Here is a 23,330-nt window from a genome sequence, read left to right as displayed (position 1 = left end):
GCTGGGTGCCTTTGGCAAATCGAAGAGGTGTCCCCTCTGGGGGACGCAGCTCATGGGGTTAGGGCTTGACCAGCCAGGGCCTGTGACTCAGCTAGGCCGGATGTCAGCACCCCCATGCCAGTCCATTGGGCACCCCGGGTGGGGCCACAGTATGTAGTGACTATGGACAACGAAAGGTCTCAGGTCCATTTAGGATGGCAACTTCTCCGCAAAGCATCTACAGGCTTGACATCTGCATTTTCTCTAACTCCCCCCAAATCACTCGTCACCATGACAACTGCATCTCACAATAAACAGCCAGGGTTGTTTTCAGAGGCAGGGGGTGGGTTGTGTGGCTTCTCCTCGGGAAAACCCATCTGCTGCTCTAATTTTCATCTCGGGGGGTGGTGTGGGGACTTGGCAGCTCAGGACTCAGCATCTGAAATAACATGGTTAGAAGCCTGTGTGGATTTGGGGCTCCTGGCATCTTACATGAAGATGCTATTTAAATCCTCTGTGCCCTCCCCAAGGGACAGCAGCCAGGCACACCTCAAAGTAAGATGCTGGCCAGGGCTACCTCGGTCCTTCACAGCCGACAGGGAAGGCAGGGCCGTGTTCCTCACCAGGGAACTGTAGTGGGGCATTCTCGATGTCATCGGCTGGAACCCGCGTCAGCCATCCACTCAGAGAAGGTGGCGAGTGAAACGGGAAGTGAAATATGCTAATGTGGTGGGGAAACACCGCCCATCCCCCCAGCCCCTGCTCCCGCCCTGAGGACAGAACATGAACATGTGGCACAGACTGGTCATAACATGCCAGGACCAGGGACAGCTGTTCAGGGCAGAGATGACTGGCCTGTAATGAAGATATATTAATTTGAATCAATTGCTCTAATCAATATCTTGGCTCCAGTGGTGAAACTAAAGCTAGGATTTTTTAAAGTGTCAATTCTGATTTTGTCTGCTAGATGATACTGAAAATACAGCAATAATACCCATGTTACTTCAGATAAAATAACAGCAAACAAGGGCACACCCCACACACTCATGTCATCTGTAATAAAAGCCGAGTGTTTCCAAGCATTCTTCTGAATGACAAGTATGTTAGTGACACAAGGAGGAGCTCAAGTCGGGGACAGAGCATCAGCTGAAAGCCAGGCAAGCGACGATCTTCCCACTGGACTGTCCCAGCTCCCCTCACGTGTCATTCCGTGTCAGAGAAATCTCGGGGCCGAGGAAAGACTCAGTGAGGTGACAGCCTTCCCCGGGAATTGTTTCATCTTCCCGGTTTTCAAAGGCGTCTGTCATCCCTACTCATTGCCTATTCTAACACAGAGGGCGTCCTCCGTCCAACTCAGGAGGGGGCAGCCGGACAGCTACACAACAGGGTGCTCCACGTGGGGCCAAGCTGAGATCAGACAGCAGCAGTGAGACCGAAGGTCAGACTCAGCCCCCGGACGTCTTCTTTCACAAACCCTTCAATCTGTCCCCTGACATATAGGTGGTGCAGAAAAATGACCACATTGTTCTTTTTCTTCTGTTCCTCTTATGAGTCATGTCATTCTCATGATATTTACCTGGAGGAGCTTGGATAAAGTACTTATTCTCATAATAGTTACCCCCATGGGGGTGACCGGACCTAATCAAAGCCGATCTGTGGTCTAAAAGAATCCTGACAAGATCCGCTGGGGAAACCAGCTCATCAGCCTGTCTTTTAAAATCTCCAGGAGCGCCCGTGAACAGGAGCGGGCAGGAGAGTCCCTCCTGTGCTCCCCCTCCCCCATGTCCAGATACGTCATGAAACACACCTATACTAAAAACTTATTCCTGGTCTCTCTGAAATTCAAGTTTAACTGGGCCTCCTGTACCGTTATTTGCTAAATTACGCAGCCCTATGGGGGGCTGGCAGGCTGCCCCCTCCACTGAAGCCCCATGTGGCACACTCTGGGCCTGGCTTTGTCCTCTGCATCTGGTCTGCTGAAATCTCCTCCACCATTAACCACTGGGACCTCTACCTTACCATCCACTCTTTTCACAGAGCCCTATAAAGGGCAGGCGGTGCCCGGGGTGCTCAGCCTAGCATTTCAGAGCAGAAGCATATGTTTCTCAACCGGCCTTTGTGTTTCAGCCCTTCAGTGAAGCACTGTCCACAGGCTGTGTCTACACAGCCAGTCCTGACCGAGCACCTGCTGTGTGTCCCGCATTGCACTGGACAGGAAGATGCAAGCAACAAAGGTCTCGACCCAGGACAGCTCCCCATCCGGTGCGGAGGCAGAACTCAGCGGTGCTGCTGGCCTCAGATCCTCTGTGGGGCGAGCCAGGGCATGAACAAATACGTGTGTGAGCAAAGGTGGTCCCTGCGCAATCAGGCCTGAGGGGCTGGAGAGGTGAGCCCAAAGGCCAAACCACCAAGGTTTCGGCACTGTTAAATCTTTTTAATCTAAGTGCAACCAGACTCTTGTGCACTGCTGGTGGAAATGTAAACTGTTCAACTGCTCTGGAAAACAGTCTGCAGTTCCTCAAAAAGTTACACATTTGACCCACAATTCCACTCCTAGGTACAGACCCAAAGGAGCTGAAAACAGATGTCTACACAAAAACTTGTACACAAATGTTCATAGCAGCTTATTCACAATAGTCAAAAGGTAGAAACAACCCAAATGTCTGTCAACAGATAAATGGATAAACAACATGTGGTATATCCATTCAATGGAATATTATCCAGCCATAAAAAGGAATGAAGTCCTGATGCCTGCTATAACATAGGTGAACCCTGAAAACATTAGGCTAAGTGAAAGAAGCCAGACACAAAAGGTCACATAGTGTATGATTCCATTTAGATGATACGTACAGAAACAAGCAAATCTATAAAGAGAAAAAGCAGATTTGCCATTGCCAGGGGCTGGCAGGGAGGGGAGAACAGGGACTGACTGCTTAATAAGTATGGGGTCTCCTTTTGGGGTGATGAAAATGTTCTGGAATGAAATAGTGGTGGTTGCGCAAGTACTAAATGCCACTGAACTGTACACTTTAAAATGGTCAAAATGGTAAACTTTATGTTATGTGTATATCACTATAATTTAAAAATAATGGGAAAAAAATGACCAGAGCCCTCTAAGGTCTAAAATATGTTACCTCCGCCTATGACATGACTTAGCACTGGACGCCTAAATGAAAGTCAGCCACCAGCTTGTGCAGGACTAACCCTCCCTCGACGGACACAAAGACCAGGGGAGATGGCAGCGGCATGACCACAGAGTCTTCTCTCCTCGTCACCTGCCTCACATGCCGGGATGTCACACTCGGATTCATTTGTGGGAGGGGAGGAAGTTCTACCCTTAAAGCAAAGCATGCTTCACAACTGGGGAGTGCTCCGTCTGGTTTTGTTCAATTCTCAAAGAAGAAAAATCTACACTATCCCTTTCTAAAACAAACCATGGCTGGGGGCCAGCCTGGCTGCTTCTCTCACAGGTTCTACAAGCTTGCTGCACACACCTGCACATTTTCCACCCCGCTAATTTAGAGGTGAGCAGCCCTGTGTGAGCCGAGTTTAATGACAGCGACCCTCCGAGGCAGAAGAGCAGCCTCTGGGCGTTCTCCCGTGAGACCCTGACTGCTGCACACTCAGCCTAGCACCCCGCACACACCTTCTGAGAAAACTAGCTTGATGTCTGAAAAATGAATGAAACAAGGGCAAGTGAGGCAAGAGAAAACCAACGACCAATACTAAGCTAATATGAGAATTCTATTTCAAGGGTTATTTCTATATTTAACTTCCATGCGTCTATATAGGCCACCGTTTACAGCACGGAGCTGCTATGACCAGCTCGCAGCTCTCCCACTGAGAAGGAGTTCTGCGATTCACTCAATATTATTCGTTCTTTTTTTTTTTTTTTGTGAGGAAGATCAGCCCTGAGCTAACGTCCCTGCTAATCCTCCTCTTTTTGCCGAGGAAGACCGGCTCTGAGCTAAAGTCTATTGCCAATCCTCCTCTTTCTTTTTTTTTTTTCCCCCAAAGCCCCAGTAGGTAGTTGTACGTCATAGTTGCACATCCTTCTAGTTGCTGTATGTGGGACGCGGCCTCAGCATGGCCAGAGAAGCAGTGCATTGGTGTGCGCCCGGGATCCGAACCTGGGCCGCCAGTAGCAGAGTGCGCGCACTTAACCGCTAAGCCACGGGGCCCTCCCAATATTATTCATTCTAAATAATAACAAGTTTAGACTCAATGGAACTGTCTAAGGATACAAACACTAAGTCCTATAATTCATAAATTGAAAAACAAGTTTAACCAGCTAATATATAAAGAAGAGTCCAAGGATCCAGTTAGCTTCTTTAAATCTACCTCTTCAACTTTTGTGAATATACAAAATAGAATATATTTGGATTTCCTAAACTAAGGATAAGGACAGAGAGCAGAATTACCTGTTATTTCAATGGTATATGTGACAATACATTTTTATTTAAATATCAACAAAGTATGACCTCAACCATTTTACTATAAACCAGTAGCATGATCTATGTAAAGAGCCCAACAGTTTTAATAAGATGGTGTCCATGCCCTCTTTGGCCCCTTCCACTCCTGCCAAGGTGGGATCATGTCTGTTACTGGAAAGACCTAGAAGGAGAAAAGGGAAGATACTCTCTTCTCACTCAGCTCGTGGCTGTCCTACTCACAGCTTGTTTTAGTCCTGAATATCCTCCTGGAACCGCCCAGAGATGTGCAGACCTGCCACCTTGTGACCACACACCAGTGTCCACAGCCTCAGATAGGTGTGGTCAGCTCATGCCTACTGTGGCTACACCAAACTAGTTTTGATTAGCCCAAAACAATTTTGTTTGTTTGACACCGGTTACTCGGGTTCAAACTAGCTCAACTTGGTTTTAGATGGCTCCTATTGGCTCAGGGCAGTGAATGAGATAACAGCATTTTTTTAATTGTGGTAAATATACATAAAATAAAATTTGTCATTTTAACCATTTTTAAGTGGACAGTTAAATGGCATTAAGTGCATTCACAATGTTGCACAACCATCACCAGCATCTATCCAGAGAACTTTTCATCTTCCCCAATAGAAACTCTGTCCCCATTAAACACTAACTCCCCATTCCCCCTCCCCCTAGCCTTGGCAACCACCATCATCCTTTCTGCCTCTAAGAATCTGAGTGCCCTAGGTCCCTCATATAAATGGAATCATACAGGATTTGTCCTTTTGTGTCTGGCTTATTTCACTCAGCATAATGTCCTCAAGGTTCATCCATGTTATAGCATCTCTCAGACTCTCCCTCCTTTTTAAGGCCAAATAAAATTTCATTGTATGTAAAAGCCTTTCCTTTTGTACTTTATTACTATAACTGTGGCACAGAAATCAATCCTCTCACAAATACCAAAAATTTACCAGGCCATAATCCCTGAATATGGGCCAAACTGCCCATATTTTAGGTGACTTGGAATCCTTTGGGTTAATTCATTGTTTCATTCTTCTTGGGGTTGGAGATTAAATATTAATGAGATATTAGTCAAGAAAAACCTTGGGCAGTAATTCCTCTCCATGACATCTCCCATAATTTGCAAATTCAATGCAGCAAGAGGAGCCCTGACCCACCACTGCTCTTGTTTCTAGAGTGGATTTTGAGGACTGGTGAACGGCTGGATTATCCCTCTTTTCTGGAAGATCAACACTCATATTTCTAAAAGTGGCTATTGTGCTATCATTTACGTACTTGCCCATTGAATGAATGAATGAACGAACAACTGAATGAAGCAGGGAATAGATCACAGCAAGGAAGAGCTTCTATTTTCAATGACTAGAAAAGAAAGAAGAAGAAGGAGTGGCCAAAGGAGCCCAGAATCACCTGAGAGACCCAGCTTGGGTGTGGGGTGGTCTGGGTCTGAGCCCGCCTGAAGAAGACACTTGGGTGGGCCAGTCTGCATCAGTGTGCATAAGAGTCAACAGCAAGCAGACCCAGAGGCACTGGGAGTAAAGGTCGGGAACAGAGGTCTCCCACCTGGCATCAGGGGTTGCTTTGAGGGGAAGCAGGAGACCCAAAGCCTGGGTGGGAAGTGTCAGGGCAGGGGTAGGGCTGCATCAGAAATGAGAGTGGGCAGGTCCTAGAGACAGAATCAGAGGCCCCTTTCATGTGCTTGGGCCAATTAAGAGGGCTGACCGAGGAGGGTGAATGGGCAGCCCCCTCAAACAGTAACATCCCTCCAACCTGACACTGTGCCCCAGCTGCTCTCCTGAGCAGCATCCCCACGTCCAAAGTCTAGCTCAAGATCACTGACCGGCATGGCCTGACTGCACCCAGAGCAGGACTGGGTGGCCAACCACGGGGCAGATTCAGCAGTGCATCAGCACCAGGACAGCATATGGCCGTCTCAATAGATGTCTCTTAAATGGGCGGGGACCAGACACAGGCCTGGATCTCGTGCTCACTACTGAAACCGGAGGAGATGGGCAATGAGATTCCGTAAGGCCAGATCCAGACATCCTTCAGCTCCAACAGTTTGGGCCTTGGCTTGGTCTCAGGTAAAGAGAGACCAGCTTCTTTTCTGTGAAGGTTGAGGATAATCAGCTAACAGACCCGGGCTTGGTAAGTTCTGGAGTCCACCATCTATCCTGGGGACACCATTCTGTCCTATACCTCCTTTCTCAAGGTTTTCTGAGTTGTGCTTAGTTTTCCTGAGCCATCCATGGTAATAACTGTTGCAGGATTGGGAATTATTCTTCGTTAGCCTCCTATTACCATAGTCCCTTGTCTTTTTTACTAACTGATTAGCATTGGCCGTGATCTGAACACTTTGGGGTGAAAACCCCATGACCGCCATCGCCACGCTGTCACGTCTCAGGCGAGTGCACCATCTGTGACATTACGCATCTCTGAGTCTCGTGTTCAGCAATGTGGCCTTTTTTCTTGAACAGAAGATGTTTCTAAAAATTCTTCCACGGAGCCCTGCACTTCCTAGGTAATGTCACGTGACTAACCAATTTTGTCAGCTAGATGTGTCTCGAGCCCCTGCAACATGTGAGGGACTAGTGGGAGGTGCTGCAGGATCCCGAGGACGGGAAATGCACATAGACCCACTCCCTGACTCAGTCCTGTACCCACCTCGCTCATTCATTGAAATCTGCCGGAGATGCACATCACTGGCAAATCAGTGCAATTCAGTTCAAGCTCCACACGTGGTGGGCATCCTCTCCCTGCTGGCACCTCCTCACACTCCTCCCTGCCTGTCCTTATAGACGCTGCCCGTTGACCCCCTTCCATCCTCACACATGAACTTCTGCCCTTGCAATCCACCAGATCTGCTCAGGCGCCTCCCAGCAAGATCACCCCAACCGCCCTGCTGCATTCGGCCTTCCTGACATCCCTGCCCCTCAGCTCTCTCCTGGCTCCCTCTCCCTAGGGATGGCCTTTCTCTGTCCCTCTCTTATCACCATCCTCCCCAGATCCTTTGCCTTCCACTTGTCCTCTTTCAGGGCTCTCGGTCCCATCACAATCCCAGCCCCCCGCTCCATGCTGAGGATGCACACGCACCTCCACATTCAGCCCCACCTGGTCGGCTGCCTTCCCAGGCCTCCCTCAAAGTCCCTGAGCTTCTCTGCGTATCACCCATGCTGGAGCCCATTCCCAGGGATCCTGCGGAACTCGGAGGCTGGGCGGGTGCCTCTCCTGAGTGCCCACCCCACCTGCATGGTGGAGTTGCTGCGTGTCTGTCTCCCTCCAGAATGAGGTTCGCAATGCAGGCCTATGTCATTCTCATCTTTGCACCCCCAGTGCCTGGCACATCGCAGGTGCCAGTTTGCATGGGTCCTGTGGCAGGAATGCAGACACCAGCCAGCCCAGCCCAGGAAACCAGGAGCTTCCCGGCAGGGGAGAGTGAGCTTTGAAGGAGAGTGGGAGTTATGTGCTGAAACCACAGGTGAAGGAGAGAGCTTTGGTCAACATTTGGAACTAGTGAGAGACCAGGGGTCTGAAGCCCAGCTCATGTGCCCGGAAGCAGGGTTCTCAGTTAATTTCCCATTAGAAATTGGGTGTGAGAAAATCAGGACAGCCCTTGGAGATGTGTGGGTGTCACCCTGTCCCCCAAAATCAGGGACTCCAGAGGAGAAAGGGACTGAGGATGCCCTTAAGAGGGCATGTGAGAACCAACCCCCAAGGAATCCCTGCAGGGGAGAGGGCACATCTGAGGGAGGCCTGCAGAGAAAGATGAGCTTGAGGACCCCTCGGGAGCTGCCCCTACCCCATCTGTCACCTCCACCCCACCAAGCCTCGCTCAGGCTGCACACATCTCACCCGGCTTCAGTGTGTCCCTGGCCAGTCCTGGTCCTTCTCTCATCCTGCCTCACAGTGTTGGCTTCGTCCCTCCCTTGATGTCACTTCAGAGGGCAGGGATGCCATATTGCTCCACTGGTGTCCCCAGTCCCGCCCAGCATGGCCCTGGACCCAAACTGTGTGCAGGGCCTCGCCCAACTGCCTGCCCTCAGTCCTGAAAGAGATTCCCACAGACTTAAAATCATCATCATCAGGGCATGTTCCATGTCCCTTACCATGGTCACAGGCAGTGATCCATATCAACCCTGCTCTCCACAGCCCCAGGAGATGGGTGTTTGTCAGTGCAGGTAACACGTCCAGAATGTTCCAGAGCCAGGAGCTGCTGCAGCAGGCTGGGGTCCAGGCTTCCTGGCTCTGGTGTCTGTGCTCTCAACCACTGCACTCACTCTTTCTCCAAGGGCTGGGGTGGGGAAGGAACTTTCTATGTTACTATCAGTGGAAGGGCTTTACATGATTTTCCTGGACAATAAAAACAGTCTTTCAGAAACCCTGGCTTTAACTAGATTTTAAAAGCACTGAAGCTATCCCGGATTCCTGCTAAAGAAACTGCTCTGTGACAATAACAGCCACCTCTGGTCATACGTTGTCAAGAGACTTCAAAAAAAAAAAATCAAACAAGGCAGTTGCGCTGACTCGGCAAATGGGCCCAGAGAAATCAAGTTTGGAAGGTCTGGCAGATCAAGTGAGGGGCTGACAATCCCAAGGCCATACCAGCCTGGATTTCGTTTTTCAGAGTGGTCCCGGGAATTAGTAACAGGTGCAGCGGTCACCTGTCATAGCACTGGGAGTGGAGGAGGCTGGGGAGGCTACACAGGAGCCCCCAGGAACCCTTCTGTGCAGCCTCCCCTTGTGCAAAGGGCAGGCGGGTCTGATGCCACAGGTGGGCGGGCAGAGGAGTAGGGGCCGCTGCAGCATCCAGGGCAGGGCTGCAGGAAGAGCCCAGCTGCACTCCACGGGAGCCCAGGGGTGGGTGACGACGTTCCCGCCTGGGCCATTCCCCTGTGCCCCCTGCAAACCCCTGTCCTCAGCGCCTGCCTGCAGGCTCCTTCTCAGGCTCCATCCCACCTGTGGGCCATGTTCGGACAGGCTTCTCCCTCCTATGCACAGTGCAAGCCCAGTACCCTGTGCCCCTGCTGCCCTATGGCACACTGATGGTGGGCACTGGGGCACCAACAACCCCAGGACACTCCTCTCTCAGGGCCTCTCGGGGCCTCTCAGGGCCTGGTACCCTCTATGTAGAGCAGGGGCTCATACTCACCTCTGCCTACGCACGGGGCACCTGAGGAGGCACTAGGCCAGAGTCAGTGCTCACAAGTGCCACTGCTCCCTCCCATCAGGGCTGGTTGAGGTCACCGGAGCCCTTAGCATCCTCTCTCCCAATTTGGTGCCAGCATTCCTACTGCAATCTCGAAAGGTCCTTCACAAAGCAAGCCTAATTGAATGCCAAATCACAGCAGAGCATCTCTACAGGAGCAAAGGTGAACACCAGAACACCTGATGTGGCCTTGGGCCCTGCATCCTGCCTCACTTTAACTGTCGCGTTAAGTTGGCTATGATGCACTGACTTTTCTTTTTTTCTATCGTCAGTGGGCTCTCTCTAGAAAGCACTGGCTGGGCCAATGATAAACAGAAATCATGAAAACCCCAAATAATCAAAACATGCATTTGGTTTGCCATCCCAACGTGTGGAGCTGTTTGCATGGCTGTCACGTAAATCGGACGCCTTCAACCTGACAATCACCAAAGTCCTGATGTGCACCCATCCACAGGGGGCACGGAGCAGGACTGGGAACGCCTGCAGCCCTAGAAATCTCCAAGGTCTAAAGGAATACATCTCTTAGAGGACAATTTCAGATACAGAACAGATATTTTTAGAGTACCTTATCTCACGAAAGATGTCACAAGATAGCACATAAAAATGGGGATGCGGGGCTCCAAAAGAATCAGTCCAGCCCTTGCCAAACCCAGGTGCACAACAGACCACCCAGAGACCACAAGCACCTGCCACCCCTGCCACCCCACAGACCTATGGAACCATGATCTTTGGTGTTAGACCAACACGCCCTTCTGGTGCCCCCCGGAGCGCGGAGGAGCAGCCCCCGGGAGAGCACTGACCAGCACACCTCTCTCCAAGGGAGGGCACTGATGATGCGCCAGGTCTCCAAAGCTCAACCCTGGAGCTGGGAGACCAGGCCAGCTCGGGTCTGCCCTCCACACTCACTGCCTCACTGCCAAATGGCAGAGGACCACAAAGGTAGGTGTGGAAATGCCAGTTGAATCTGGATATGCAATATGAACCTGGCTGGATGCAACTCATGTACTCTTCAACCACTGCATGCAAAAATTCAATATTTCATGTCAACAAAGCTCAGCAGAATTAAGAAAAATGCCCCATGAATAATCTCTACTTGACTTCTTTGATGTGTGGCCTGAGCCCTCATGAAGTCAGGACATTGGGATGATTTTACAGTGGAAGCCTCCTGTCCCCTGGTCACCTCACTGGTGCTGAGACACATGCACTGTGAACAACAGAGCACAAGCCCTTGAAATACCAAGTAAACAGATGACAGAGTAGAAGAGACCGTCACTATCTAGTAGGAATACTACCCAATTCACCCACGTTAACTCGTCCACCAGCAGGCAGATTCAAACACACCCGGCCACAGAACTCAGCATTACCTCCTCTAGGGGCCCTCTGAGGGGTGGTTAGTGCAGTGGTTAGAGGCATGAGTTTGGTGCACCACAGACTGTTTACCCTCTAAGCTGTGTAACCATGGGTGCAGTACTTATCCATGGAAAGTCTCAGCTGCTGCGTATGTAAATGAGAATAACCGAGCCTCCACCTCTTCGGATTGCTCTAGGATGCACCAAGATCATGCACACAGCACCGTGCTGGCAGCCACCACCACCACCACCGTCATCTCCCCCTTCACCCAGGGACTTTCCACAAATGGCAAAACAAGAAACGTTAAATCCTCGGAAGTCAAGGGTCTCAAAGGTGACAACTTTCCCATCGTCATCATTTGCGGTTGATGTTCAATCATCCTGGGATTGAGCCATAAAAGGAGAGGCCACGGGAAGTCACGCGTTAGCTCTCCACCCCCCAGGATGTTTGGTATTTTCCTGATAGGCCTTGCATGGAGAGGAAAGGGCTTGAGGATCGAGACTGTCTGGGAAACACTGGCCAAGCAGGGCTGGACGTGTCTATGGCAGCGAGTCTGAGACTTCTTGCGGCCCACGTGCAGGCCCGCATGTGTGAATCTCCAAGCAGGGGAAAGCCTGGCAGCAAAGTTTCTCAAACTCATCCGCCAATCAACTACAGTCAATTCTCGTTGTTTGCAGTAGTTACATTCTATAAAGTTCCCATGAACACCGAGTGAGGAAATACTGAGCCACTGCTCCTAGGAGAAACACAGGGTGAGGATCCTCGCAGAATGAGCCTCTGGTCACCACGTTTTTGTCAACCGATCAATACATAACCTAGTTTTATGTGTGTTTCTATTTAAACGCACTTTATTTAATATGTACTGCTTACCAATAATTAATTATATACAGTATTTCTTTATAATAAAACCCTGCCTGAGAAGAGTTTAACATTTTCCTGACCACAGATAACAAGACGGTAATTTCTTTGGCTTTCAGCCTCATAACAAGACCATCCACTACACTTTTTTATTGGTGGTCATCTCATGAATCCACAAATTTAGCTACTATTCCATCGCTTCATCACACATTATAGATATTCCTTTCCAGAGCAGCCTCGTGTACAGACTGGCGAATTCTCTCTTCCTTTTTCTGGATGTATCCTATTGCTGACTCATTAACACTGAACTCATGGCCAACAGACTATAACTCTGTCTGAACGAAGCTTATCTAACACAACGTCTTTTCTCCATAAGGCCCATCGCAGCCTTCTTGCACTTGGAAATACTAGACAGTACTCTAGCACTGCACCTGGGGGTCATTTTATCACCAACAGAAAGCACAAAAATGTGGCACTAAATAGACCATGAAAAGGATACTTGTTGACAATATGAGAGCTGAAACAAGAAGGCAGAGTGTCTCTGGCAAACTCAGCTGGGAACGAGCACATGGGTGACTCAAATTTTTCGCCTCCCTGCACATGTCCTCAAATAACTGCAAAGTGCCCTGAGTACTGATTTTAGGGTCACAAATAAATGTTAGCGAGTAGGCAAATACGCTAATACAGAATTCATGAATAATGAGGAACAACTGTTTACAGAACATCTCTAAGAGGATGCTTTGGGAAATCCTGACAGGTAGTTTGTCTCTGATTTGAAAACTCTCGACGATGGAATTCTACAATGCCACATGGCAAAATATTTTTGCCTATATTTTCAAAATTTTCCTCAATAAACATGCATTGCTTTGAAATAACTTTCTTCTTTCTTTTTTTTTTTACTAAAAATCACTCACACACAGATCTCTTCTGTTCCCCATGATCACATCCTGCAATCTGAGTCCATCTCCTTTGGGTTCTCTCACATCCTCCCCTCCCCCCCATGCAGACCCCTTGCTCTCATCAGAGTGGCACAGATGGCAGGTCTGCCTGCAAACTGGAGCCTTTTCAAAATACATGGCATCCCACAGCACTGGGGAGCTCCAAAGGGCACACATTCCATTTCCCATCGCACACAGCTATTCACCTTTCCTATCGGCCAGACTAAAGCAAAGCCCTCTGTGATATTCATCCATCCCAGTCTGGGAAGAAGGAACCATCCAATTAAATCTCTCTGTACCCAAAGGAGGTGGAAAGGTGACAGATTGGTCATCAATATCTTAAAAACGCTGCAGAGACAATGGAAATGATACGAGCAAAATTCAAAAGAAAACATTGCAGCAAAAAGTAACATCTGTAGTATACAAAGTGCGCCTAGGAAATGCAAAAGCATCAAGACTCGGAAAGATAAAAGACATGAATCTAACATTAACAGAAGAGAAACAGTTAGACAAGATAATCATAGAGAGATGGTCAATATTCACGCCCAGCATGGGGATTTACCCTCTGGTAATAAACCGAGAGAAGGGAAACACAACTTATACAAAGACGTCTGGGCCAGTCTATGTATAAGAGAAAATGCCATCCACAACTGCATGCTCAATGGCAGGGTCTGTACAGACAAATAACAAATAAATTATGTGGCACATCGCCTGAATGGAACATTCAAAGGTCAGCAAAAATAATCATGAAAATTATGTGGCAACACAGAGAAACATTTGTAATACGTCAGATTGTAAAAGCTGGATCACAATATCACACCCAGATTACAATGACAGCTACATACCTTGTTTATGCTCAGTGCTAGAGTCTGAAAAGAAACACGGAAAAACAGAAAGAGCTCACCCACGAGGATGGCGGGGACCCTGGAGAATATTTTTTCCATATTCCTACTTCTAATTCTATTGTAATACTGTGATCCACACAACGACTAAATAAAATGCTATCTAGGGCTCGCCTGGTGGTGCAGTGGTTAAGTGTGTGCCCTCCGCTTCGGTGGCCTGGGGTTCGTGGGATTGGATCCAGAGCGCAGACCCACACATCACTCATTAAGCCATACTGTGGAGGCGTCCCACATACAAAATAGAGGACGACTAGCACAGATGTTAGCTCAGGGTCAATCTTCCTCAAACAAAAAGAGGAAGATCGGTAACGAATGTTAGCTCGGAGCCAATCTTTCCCATCAAAAAAAAAAAAACCCTATCTAGTACTCCTAAAAGTACCCACGACATAACTTTCTGAGCTTTAAAATGAGAAGAGAGGAAAGGGATGCCGTGCAATTTCTCCTCCAACAGAAGTCTTCCACAGCACGGCTTCTCAAACTTGAATGTGGCATCTTGTTGACATGCAAACTTGGATTCTGTGGTTCTGAGGGAGGCTTCCCAGTGGTGCCGATGCTGCTGGGCCACAGACCACACTTTAGAAGGCAGGAGTCTAAAGCATCTAGGTGGCCAATATTGCCCATCTCCCCTTTATATTTTTTGATTTTTACTGCAGCTTTAACTCTAGGCTGTGCTACACTGACTGTGCGGACACACTGGGAACAGAGAGGCCAGCGTGGGACTCACAGGCACCCTCTGCACCCGTTTGAGGACAGGCCTTTGTTGGTTCCTGCTGTCTGGCAGTCCCCGGGGTGGTTAGGGATTCCTTTGAGGAAGGCAGCTTGTGACTAGAAGCAAGGAATCATCAAATTTCCTAGTGTACGACCTTCTTTATACAATCTTGCTTTCAAGATGAGTCCTATCACTCGTGGCTCATTTTGGTTAAATTTCAAAGAGTTCCTCATCTAGAATGGGCCACTCGGGTCTACACGATGTGAGGACTCTGGCCATGTTCACCCAGACCTGGCAGAATCCTCACGAGGAGCACCCAGATCCCATTTTCAACAGGGGCCCTCGTAGGCCCTGAGCTGAGAACTGCCAGGCTCTCCCCTTGATGGAATTAATTTGCAAATGAATGAGTGAATAATACCAAAAAAGCTATGCAATAATTAACCAGCTTAAATGAGCTTTTCCAGTGTTTTAGATAAAAGCATATGCTTCAAAGAGACACTCCGTTTAGGGAGAGAAGTGACCTGCTCTTGCATTCAATGCCACTTCTCTGAAGAACAGACCTCCTCCTAGGTCCTCAACAATGGCTCAGGATGTCCCTGACCTCCATCTGCCCTTTGAAACCGCCACCCGTTCATTCATCCCCACTCATTTATCCCCAGCCCTCCAACCCAAAGGTCTGCGGTTTTCACTCAAATTCGCAACTGGTTCAAGTGAAGCACAAAAACACTAACACATCAGGTCTCACCCACTCCCCACCATGCTCTAACGATAATTTTCTCTTGACAAGAACTTTGTCAGGGAAGTCGTCTGTTACAACAGACGCAGTATGTCACCCGCCCTGTGCAGCCCACATCAATCCCAGTGGCGCCAGCGCCACTGTCGGGGGATGGGTCCAGCTCTGCCAAGACTGCAGAGGGATAGTGGTGCGTTGGCGCAAAGCCCAGACCTTGGGTCCAGAGCAGCCTGCCCCTGGGGGAAGCTCCTGTAACATCCGCTAGTGCAACAACAGTTTCTTTATATCCCAAAGGCCCCCATGCACGCACAATTGCCATAAATGACAGGGACACCCTGAAAGTGAAGTCAACTTATGCTTAATAATCTTCAAAAAGAACAAAAGGCATCAAACGTCAGTTCCGGAACTCTAACTGCGAGTCAATGTGACTTATTTCCCGAACACAAGCTCTTACTATATATGTATTTTTTAAACACAGAACTCTTCTGGAAAAAGAAATAATAATTAAGGCTTTAAAAAACATCAAAGCAGTTCATTCTCATTTGTCCACAGAACTGGCCAAATAGAAGTTTCTTTATACAAGTCTCATAATCACATCTTCTTTATATACTCACAGTGATTTTTTTCTGAAACGCTGCTTTTCAAATGTGTTTATTAGAATACACACTTACTTTGCTATAATTAAAAGAAAATATAATTATGCTTAAATCCACTGGCCTCATTAGCAGGCATTTCTTCTCCGAGACTTTGTCAAACCTTCAAATAATTACTTTCAAAATGGTTATTTACAGCTCATTGCCCATCATGCCAAGGCTCCCGAGCTTCCAGAGAAGTGTCACCCGGATACAGTAGCCCCTGTGAATGCACTCGGGTCGCTGCCCCTCACCACCAGGCTGCCCCAACTACTGACCACAGCAGTACGCACTTGCCAGCACACCCATATCCTTACCGACGTCCTGCTGGCCTGAAGAAACCACCTGGGTGTGGGGGGCAACAGTCACATGGCCCACCCTGACCATGAGCAGATCCAGAGCACGCAGGGTAGGGACCCAACCTCTTCTGGGTGGGCGGTAGGGTCTTCTGGGAGCACTACTTGGCCATCAGCCCTCAACGAGACTTTCCTGGCATTTACTAATGCATGTGAGGGGTGAACTTGAGTGGCCAGAATGTCCACACGTGCCAGGTAACTGAACAGATGAAGCACTAAGCACGCATTTTGAACTGTGGGCTACTCCAGAACATCGTTTGCTCTCTGGGCCCCTCCACCCCCTTCCCTGGGGATGGAGTCCTACCTGCTCTTGGGGCCACTTTGGCCTCTCCTCTGGAGTCCTAGTCTTGGTCTTGAAGCCTCTTTGGGGGTCTCCGGGGTGCTTGGCCTCAGGAGGGAGGTTCAGCGACTTGGGCCTTCCCTCGTGTCTGCTGGGGCCGTGGCTGGCCTCGCCGGGTGGGCAGGCCTCTGTGGAGTCCCCGGGCCCCGGCTCAGGCCCCCGCACCAGTGCGTGCTCGGGGCTGGCCTCGCCCGCACTGGTGATGCTGGTCATACTCAAGCTCATCTTGATTTCAGCCACGATCTGGTCGATGTCCTCCTCCTGGTCCTCCAGGTCCCCATCCCCACGCCTTGGGCGATAGGGGGAAGTAGTGCCTGCGTTCCCGTTGGCCTCTGTGGGGTAGTAATCCTGGTAGCCCTCTTCACTGGGACAGTAGTGGATGCCTTCTTCCTGGTCCTGGGCCTCCAGGACGGAAGCCTCGTCCTCCGGGATGGGGAGGTGGCCATCCTGGTAGTCCGGGCTGCCTTCGTCCCCATGGCCGTGCGGGTGAGGGCCTGCCGAGTCCGTCCACTCCTCCACCGCCTCCTGGCACTCGTCTGTCTCCAGGTGGCGCGTGCCATGGGCCAGGTAACCCTCCCCATTGCAGTCCATGCCCTCCAGGTAGCTGTCGTCCTCGGGGCAGTAGCGGATGTAGTAAGTGATGCCCTCCTCCTCCTCAGGGAGGCCCTCATCGTAGTCCTCCTCCTCGGAGGTGTTGTTCACATAGTCGGAGCTGGAGTCCCCGTCGGGGCTGTGATCGTGGCACCCCTGCTCTGCAGGCGTGGGGCTCTCCGGCCGCAGGGCAGCCAGCTCCAGGCCCTTGGGCATGTACTCCTCCAGGGGCAGCTCCGCATCCTCACTTTCGGGCTCCTGGCCATGGGGGACAGGGCCCGGCCTCGCCCTGTGGTCCAGCATGCTGCTCACGGTACTCTGATGCTTCCGGTTGGCCATGGTGGATGCTCATGCGGCCATCATCACCAGGAGGCAGCCACTGTGGGGAAGAATGGTGGAGAGAACAGAGTCAGGACCCCACAAAGCACAGCCAACCAGAGAATCAGGCCACTGCAGGCTGTTGGTGGCGGGACTCGCTGTGTTTCACCACCATGTTTTTTCAGAGCAATGTTAACGCACATCTGTTCAAATACTGTGACATCCCCACCCCAGCTGACTCATTTGTCAGGAACAATGGGTGCCCATGCCAAAGAGAATGGAGGACACGCAGGGCCAGAGAAATAGGAAGCAGAGGGGAGACACCAACAATTCACAGGATGCCTGCTTCTTTCCCTGAAACTCATGGGCTCATTCATGACTTCTTGAAAATGCTCACTCAGTTTAGGTAGCCTAGGCGATGGTCATAAGTTCAGGTTACTTGCTCTCAAAAAGAAAAAGAGAAGCTTTCATTCAGAAGACAGGATGAAGACCAATGAGGAGGAATACTACATCTTCCAGGTCTCAATCCACTGATCCTCAAAAGCCATCTCAAGGCCCCCTCCCCTACGAGATAGTCCCACCCTCCCCAGCGCACAGAAGCCTCTCCTTCCTTCTCACTCCAAACCAAACAGCATTCACTGAGTGACCAAATTTGCCAGGAAAAGTCTAGGTCGAGCACCATACAGAGAAGCAGAATACGAGCCCTAGCCTCACAGGCTCAATAGGGTGAGGGCTCAGGAGGGGGCAGGCCAGAGGGAGGACGGCGCTGTCTGGCCATGGAGAGAAGACGCACACACAGGAGGGTGCAAAGGATGGGGCTGTCGCTTGTGGGATGGTACCAGGGGCACTGCAAAGATCCTGCGGGTCAAAGGGGAGGTCCTGTATCCCACTGCCCAGGACTCTGCATTTTATCCCACAAACCATGCAGAGTCACTGGGCAATTTTCAGCAGGCACGTGACACACAGGATCTCTCTTTTAGTCCCATCTCTCTGGGCCCAGCATGGAGGAGATCCTGGGAGACAGAGGCTGGAGGAGGGGAGACCAGTGAAAAGACTATCCCAGTCCCCCAGGAGAAAGCGAGGGCTAAAACCAGGAAAAGTGCATACGAGGTGTTCAAAGTTTGGTTAATGTTCTATTTCTTAAGCCAAGTGGTTAACCAAATGTTTGGTTTATTCTTTAAATTATACTTTTACATGACATATGCTTATTTTTCGGTTTGCATCATAGTTCATTTATTTTAAAACACTTAGTCTAGTAGTCCAGTTAAGATATGAGAGCCTGTACACTTAAAAATGGTTAAAATGGTAAATTTTATGTCATGTATATTTTACCACAATTTTAAAAAGAAGAAGAAAAAGAACAAGAGCTTAAACTAAAACAGTGGAAATGAGAGAGAAGCAACTCAGTGAGTATTTAGGTGGTAGAAGCAATGGGATCTGGAGTCAAATGGGAGTAGAGAGTGGAGATGGTCCCTGCCCAGGCTGTGAGCTTGCCTCACTGTACCTTCTCTTTCTTCCACCTTGTCTCCCCAGGAATGTCATAAACTAAAGACCTTTGTATTCTGTATCCCCAGGAGCACCCAGCACAGCATTTTGCTTGCAGTGATACCTAAAACACATCCGGTTATGAGACTGGGTTTACCAGATGGCCACAGTCACAGCATTAGGAATATTCCCAAAAGAATGGAGGAGAAAATTATTTCATCCAGTCCAGACACTCAGAGTGTGAGCACAATTACTGATTGAGCCACACGCTTCTGACATGTGAATTCACTCCAAGGAAGTTTCCCCTTGCAAGGGGCTGATGAATGACCATGTTTTGGTAGCACTGCTAGAAGTTGAAAGATTCCTAACGCCTCCCCAGAGCGGCCCACACACTAGAAAGATGTCCCACACCAGGAATATCATCACTGAGATGGACCCTGTAGAGTGTGAATGTCCTCACAGTCACTCCATCCCCAGACCCTGAAACTGACGGGACAATTCCATACATTTGTTCTCAGGTAGAGAGCAAGGTGTTCAGTGTTTACTAAAATACAGGTGATCAGAGGACGCATCAAGAGCACTGAGCTGCCTCACAACCATTTGTCATTTTACAACAGATTTCTTACATTCACAGAATAGCCAACCACAAGGGTCATGCTACATGTTGTAAGACAGAGAGAAGGAAATTGGCAACCATATTCTTTTAGAGACAATTTCCAGTAACAGCATTTCCCAAAATGGTCCCTCAAAAGCATGTACTGAATGCAAGGGCTAACACGTGACCAGATATCTACGCCTTGAGAGTCAGGATGGTAGAAGGCAAATGGGGCTGGCAGTACTCACACATGAGCACACAGCTTCCATTCCTTGGGGAGTGGCACCATCTGTACAGCATCTCTGTATCTCCCCAGGCCTGACACTCGGCCGTGGACATGCTGGTACTCACATCTTTGTCAAAGAACAAACCCAGGTACCTAGTACCTCTTAACTTCAAATTCTACGTCATTTGGGAGATAAAATCTGTAGGCACACAGAAACATATGCACGCCCAGACCTACATAAAACACTCTCTAGGACAATATAAGACTCAAGGACTAAAGTATATACCAAGTTACAGTAATAGGAAACCATCCTGATCCTATTGATAAGTTATCTAAGTAATCTATAATTTAAGGCTATCCCAGGCAAAATCTCGGTGGAATATTAGGGAAACTGACCCAGTAATTCTTAAGATCATTTGCAAGAACAAACATGAAAATGGAAGAACAAACATCTGAAAAGAGCTGGGAAGATCTAAAAATGAGAATAATGAGGGGGAACTTGCCTTACCAAGTATTTAAATATACTCTAAAGTAATAAAAGTAATAAAAATGGCGTGGTACTGTCGCTGGGCAGATAGAAATGGTATAGACTAGAAAGTCAAGAAACAGATCTACATTTACGTAAGAATTTAGTCTATAACACGTAGAGTGACCAGCTATCCCAGTTTACTGGGACTGAGGAGTTTCCCAGGACACAGAACTTGAAGTGCTAAATCTGGGACGGTTGGTCACCCTCACTATTCAGTGAGGGGCACTGGGATAGTTGGGTGAACGAGTGGTTCTCAAACTCTGCTGCACGCTGGAGTCACCTGGGGAATCTTTACAAGTACCGATGCCTGGCATTCCAAGTCCGTTGATATGAGGAATGACCTGGCATCAAGATTTTTAATGTGTAGCAAAGTTTGAAAACCACTGGACTAGCCATTTGGGAGACACTAAGCTACTCCCTGCCTTATATATGTATACTTTTCAGAAGGGCTAAACCATTAAATGTAGAGAGTAAAACGTCCCAGATGGTGGCCAGACTTGCTTGCTTCAAGGGGAAATGTTTGACTCCTCCCATGGCAAATCTGGAACCCATGGAGCTGAGCGTGGGGTGCAGCTTACAGACCCAGGGAATGTCAGGGGGAGCACTTATTTCCTGTGGCACCAGGAGGAATGGACATTTTCCCTTGAAGCAAGCAGATCTGGTTGAGGACAGTCCATCTCTGTCCATACTCCAAAGACAGAGGAGCCTCCCACATCTCGTCTCAACCATGAAGGCCAGATGGCCAACCCAACTGCTGCCAGCTCACTGGAAAGTCGTCTCCCACTGTACCTTCTACTGCCCAGCAAGGAGAAATGTTTACACTCACAACATTGGGTCTTTTCACCCAAGAAATATCTCCCTATTTATTCAAGTCTTAGATAGTTCTCAACTGCATTATGGGTTTCTTTGTAGCTGTAGACATCTCCTATTAAGTTTATTCTTAAATATATTATTTTTTGTGACTGTTATGAGTGGACTTTCTCTCCCATTATATATTTACCTGACTACTGCTGGTACATAGAAAAAAATCTATACTGATCTTGTACAATTTCATTTTTAAATTCTAATAGTTTTTGGTTCGTAATTTTGTTCTTCTCTTTTCCAGCATTTTGTCATTTTGTCTGGCTTCCACTACAAAGTTACAGGACAGTGGCGCTAAGAGGCATCCTTGACTTATTCCCACTTGGAATGAAAACGCCTTTACTCTTGACCAAGGCTGGCCCAGGGTGAGGCAGGTGCGGCACTCACCTTGGTTGCAAAGTTTAACAGTGCGCCAAAAGACACAGGAATCAAAACAGATGATATTTTAATATAACACAAAAAATTCAAAATTAATGCAAAAAAATCCATCATGAACAAAATATCAAAATTTTAAATAAAGACAGGATCAGTCTTATGGAATTTTCCTTTTGCCTCGGGCTCCAATATGGCTTGGCTGGACACTGTGAATGATAATTTTTAAAAGTTTTCACCATTAAATACAATGCTAGTTGTCAGTTTTTCTAGAATTTGCTAGTGCAGACCTTCTGATCTGGTTCCCTTTTCCATGGACACAAATGGAAAGGGACCCACAGCGGCCACCCAGGAAGGCAGCTGCATCTTTGAAGCGTCTGCAGAAATACAATTAAAGAGGACACTTCTGGTATAAGAGAAAGAGCCCTCCTATTAAAGATGAAGACAGAAGGTCCTTGTTTAAACTCAGACCTCCATTTACTGTTAGGCCCTGGGCAAGATATTTAATGGAGGGGTGGCCTTTCCCCCTTGGGAAATTAGAAATGACAGCAGCTGCCTGCAGGGCTTCAAGCGGGTTAAAGAGGAGAGTAACCCATGCAGGCCTCAACTCCATGAACATTTGTTTTTTCTACTACACAGAGGGAGCTGAAGAAAGGCTTAAATGCAATTTGAAAGGAGAGAATGCCTGATTAGGCCTATGTCTTAGATGAGGAACAGGAACTTGCCAATACAGGTGGAGGGGAGTGGCTGCTGTCAGGTGACAGCGACCCTGGCCGTGGACATAATGTGCACCTCTGCAATGGGACATGGGTGCACTTAGCTGGGAGTGCAGAAAGCGGGGAGGTCTTGGGGAAAGCCAAGAGTTGCTCCCTCAACGCAGTGGTTCACTCACTTCAGAGGGCACAAGGCCTCCTGGGGAGTATGCAAGTTCAAAGGCCCAAGATTCCGGGTAGGTAGGCCAAAAGGAGGGCCTAGAGCTGCAAGTGATTGTGATGCCAGACGCCTTAGGATTGCATTTGAAACTCTGCTCTAAATAGACGCTTGGGGGTCCCCGGGGAGGTTTCACTCCCTATGGAATGGATTCAACCTCCTTGCCAAGAAATACAAGGCCCTTGCCTAGAAGCCTAGGCCCACCATTTTCCATGTCTTCCCCCCTATTCCGGTGGGTGGAGGGAGGGAGGACTCTCAGCCCTTTTTCAAGATCCAGCTCCTGGGTCACCTCTACTCCCTGCCAGCAGGACAAAGGTGGGCGGTCTGGGCACACAAGGGCTGTTCAGAGAACAGCAGACACTTCCCAGACCAGGAAGGTGTGGCGAGGTCAAAGGGGAGCTGAGAAGGAAAGGTGGCAAAAATGTAGATGGAATGAAGCGGTTCTTTAAAAGAAACAGTTCTCCTGAGTTTATAACATCCACTTGAGTTCAATAAAGGTGCATCTGAAAGCACAAGGCACTAACACATTGCCTTTGCATCAAAGGAGTTTGCAGCGCGATGATAAAGGATTCCAGTTACAACACTTCAATTTACAAGTAGCTTTTTCAGGAAGCCCCTCAGCGCTTGAAAGGAGGTCCCACACAGCCACCGGATCCCACCTTCCCAGGCTGCAAGGCTCTGCCAGCTTGGGGGCAACCTCTCATGGAAGATCTGCAATTATTTCAGTGCACACTCCTGGGAATACAACTGTTATGTGGGACAGCTGTGCTGTAGGAGGGTGTGAGAGCTTCACTTCCAGCCTTGGGAGGGAGCCAGACACATGAATAATCTGGCATATCATTTGCTACACTGATGGGGGCAGATTTTTATACTCAGGAGGTAACTGCTATGGAGGGCACATTACTTCCAGGGCATAACGATTACAATCCGTTTTGCCATGTATTTTAATAGATAATATAGAGAAGAATGGAAACCTGC

General features: G+C 48.7%; 1 protein-coding gene across 6 annotated transcripts in view; it reads right to left on the bottom strand.

Moving 5' to 3' along the window:
• The window catches only part of APBA2 (amyloid beta precursor protein binding family A member 2), a 230,190-nt gene that overhangs the window by 52,035 nt on the left and 154,825 nt on the right, over positions 1–23,330 (bottom strand). For all 6 annotated transcript variants that reach the window (XM_058542280.1, XM_058542279.1, XM_058542281.1 and 3 more), the window contains one exon: positions 16,410–17,415. In XM_058542280.1, the coding sequence (XP_058398263.1) occupies positions 16,410–17,375 (966 nt within the window). In that variant the 5' untranslated portion in view covers positions 17,376–17,415. The remainder of the gene's footprint in view (positions 1–16,409; positions 17,416–23,330) is intronic.

Source organism: Diceros bicornis, chromosome 5 (genome assembly GCF_020826845.1).
Source record: "Diceros bicornis minor isolate mBicDic1 chromosome 5, mDicBic1.mat.cur, whole genome shotgun sequence".
NCBI classification, from domain to species: Eukaryota; Metazoa; Chordata; class Mammalia; order Perissodactyla; family Rhinocerotidae; genus Diceros; species Diceros bicornis.
Note: the sequence above shows the minus strand (reverse complement) of the source record. Positions and strands in the feature narration are given on the sequence as shown.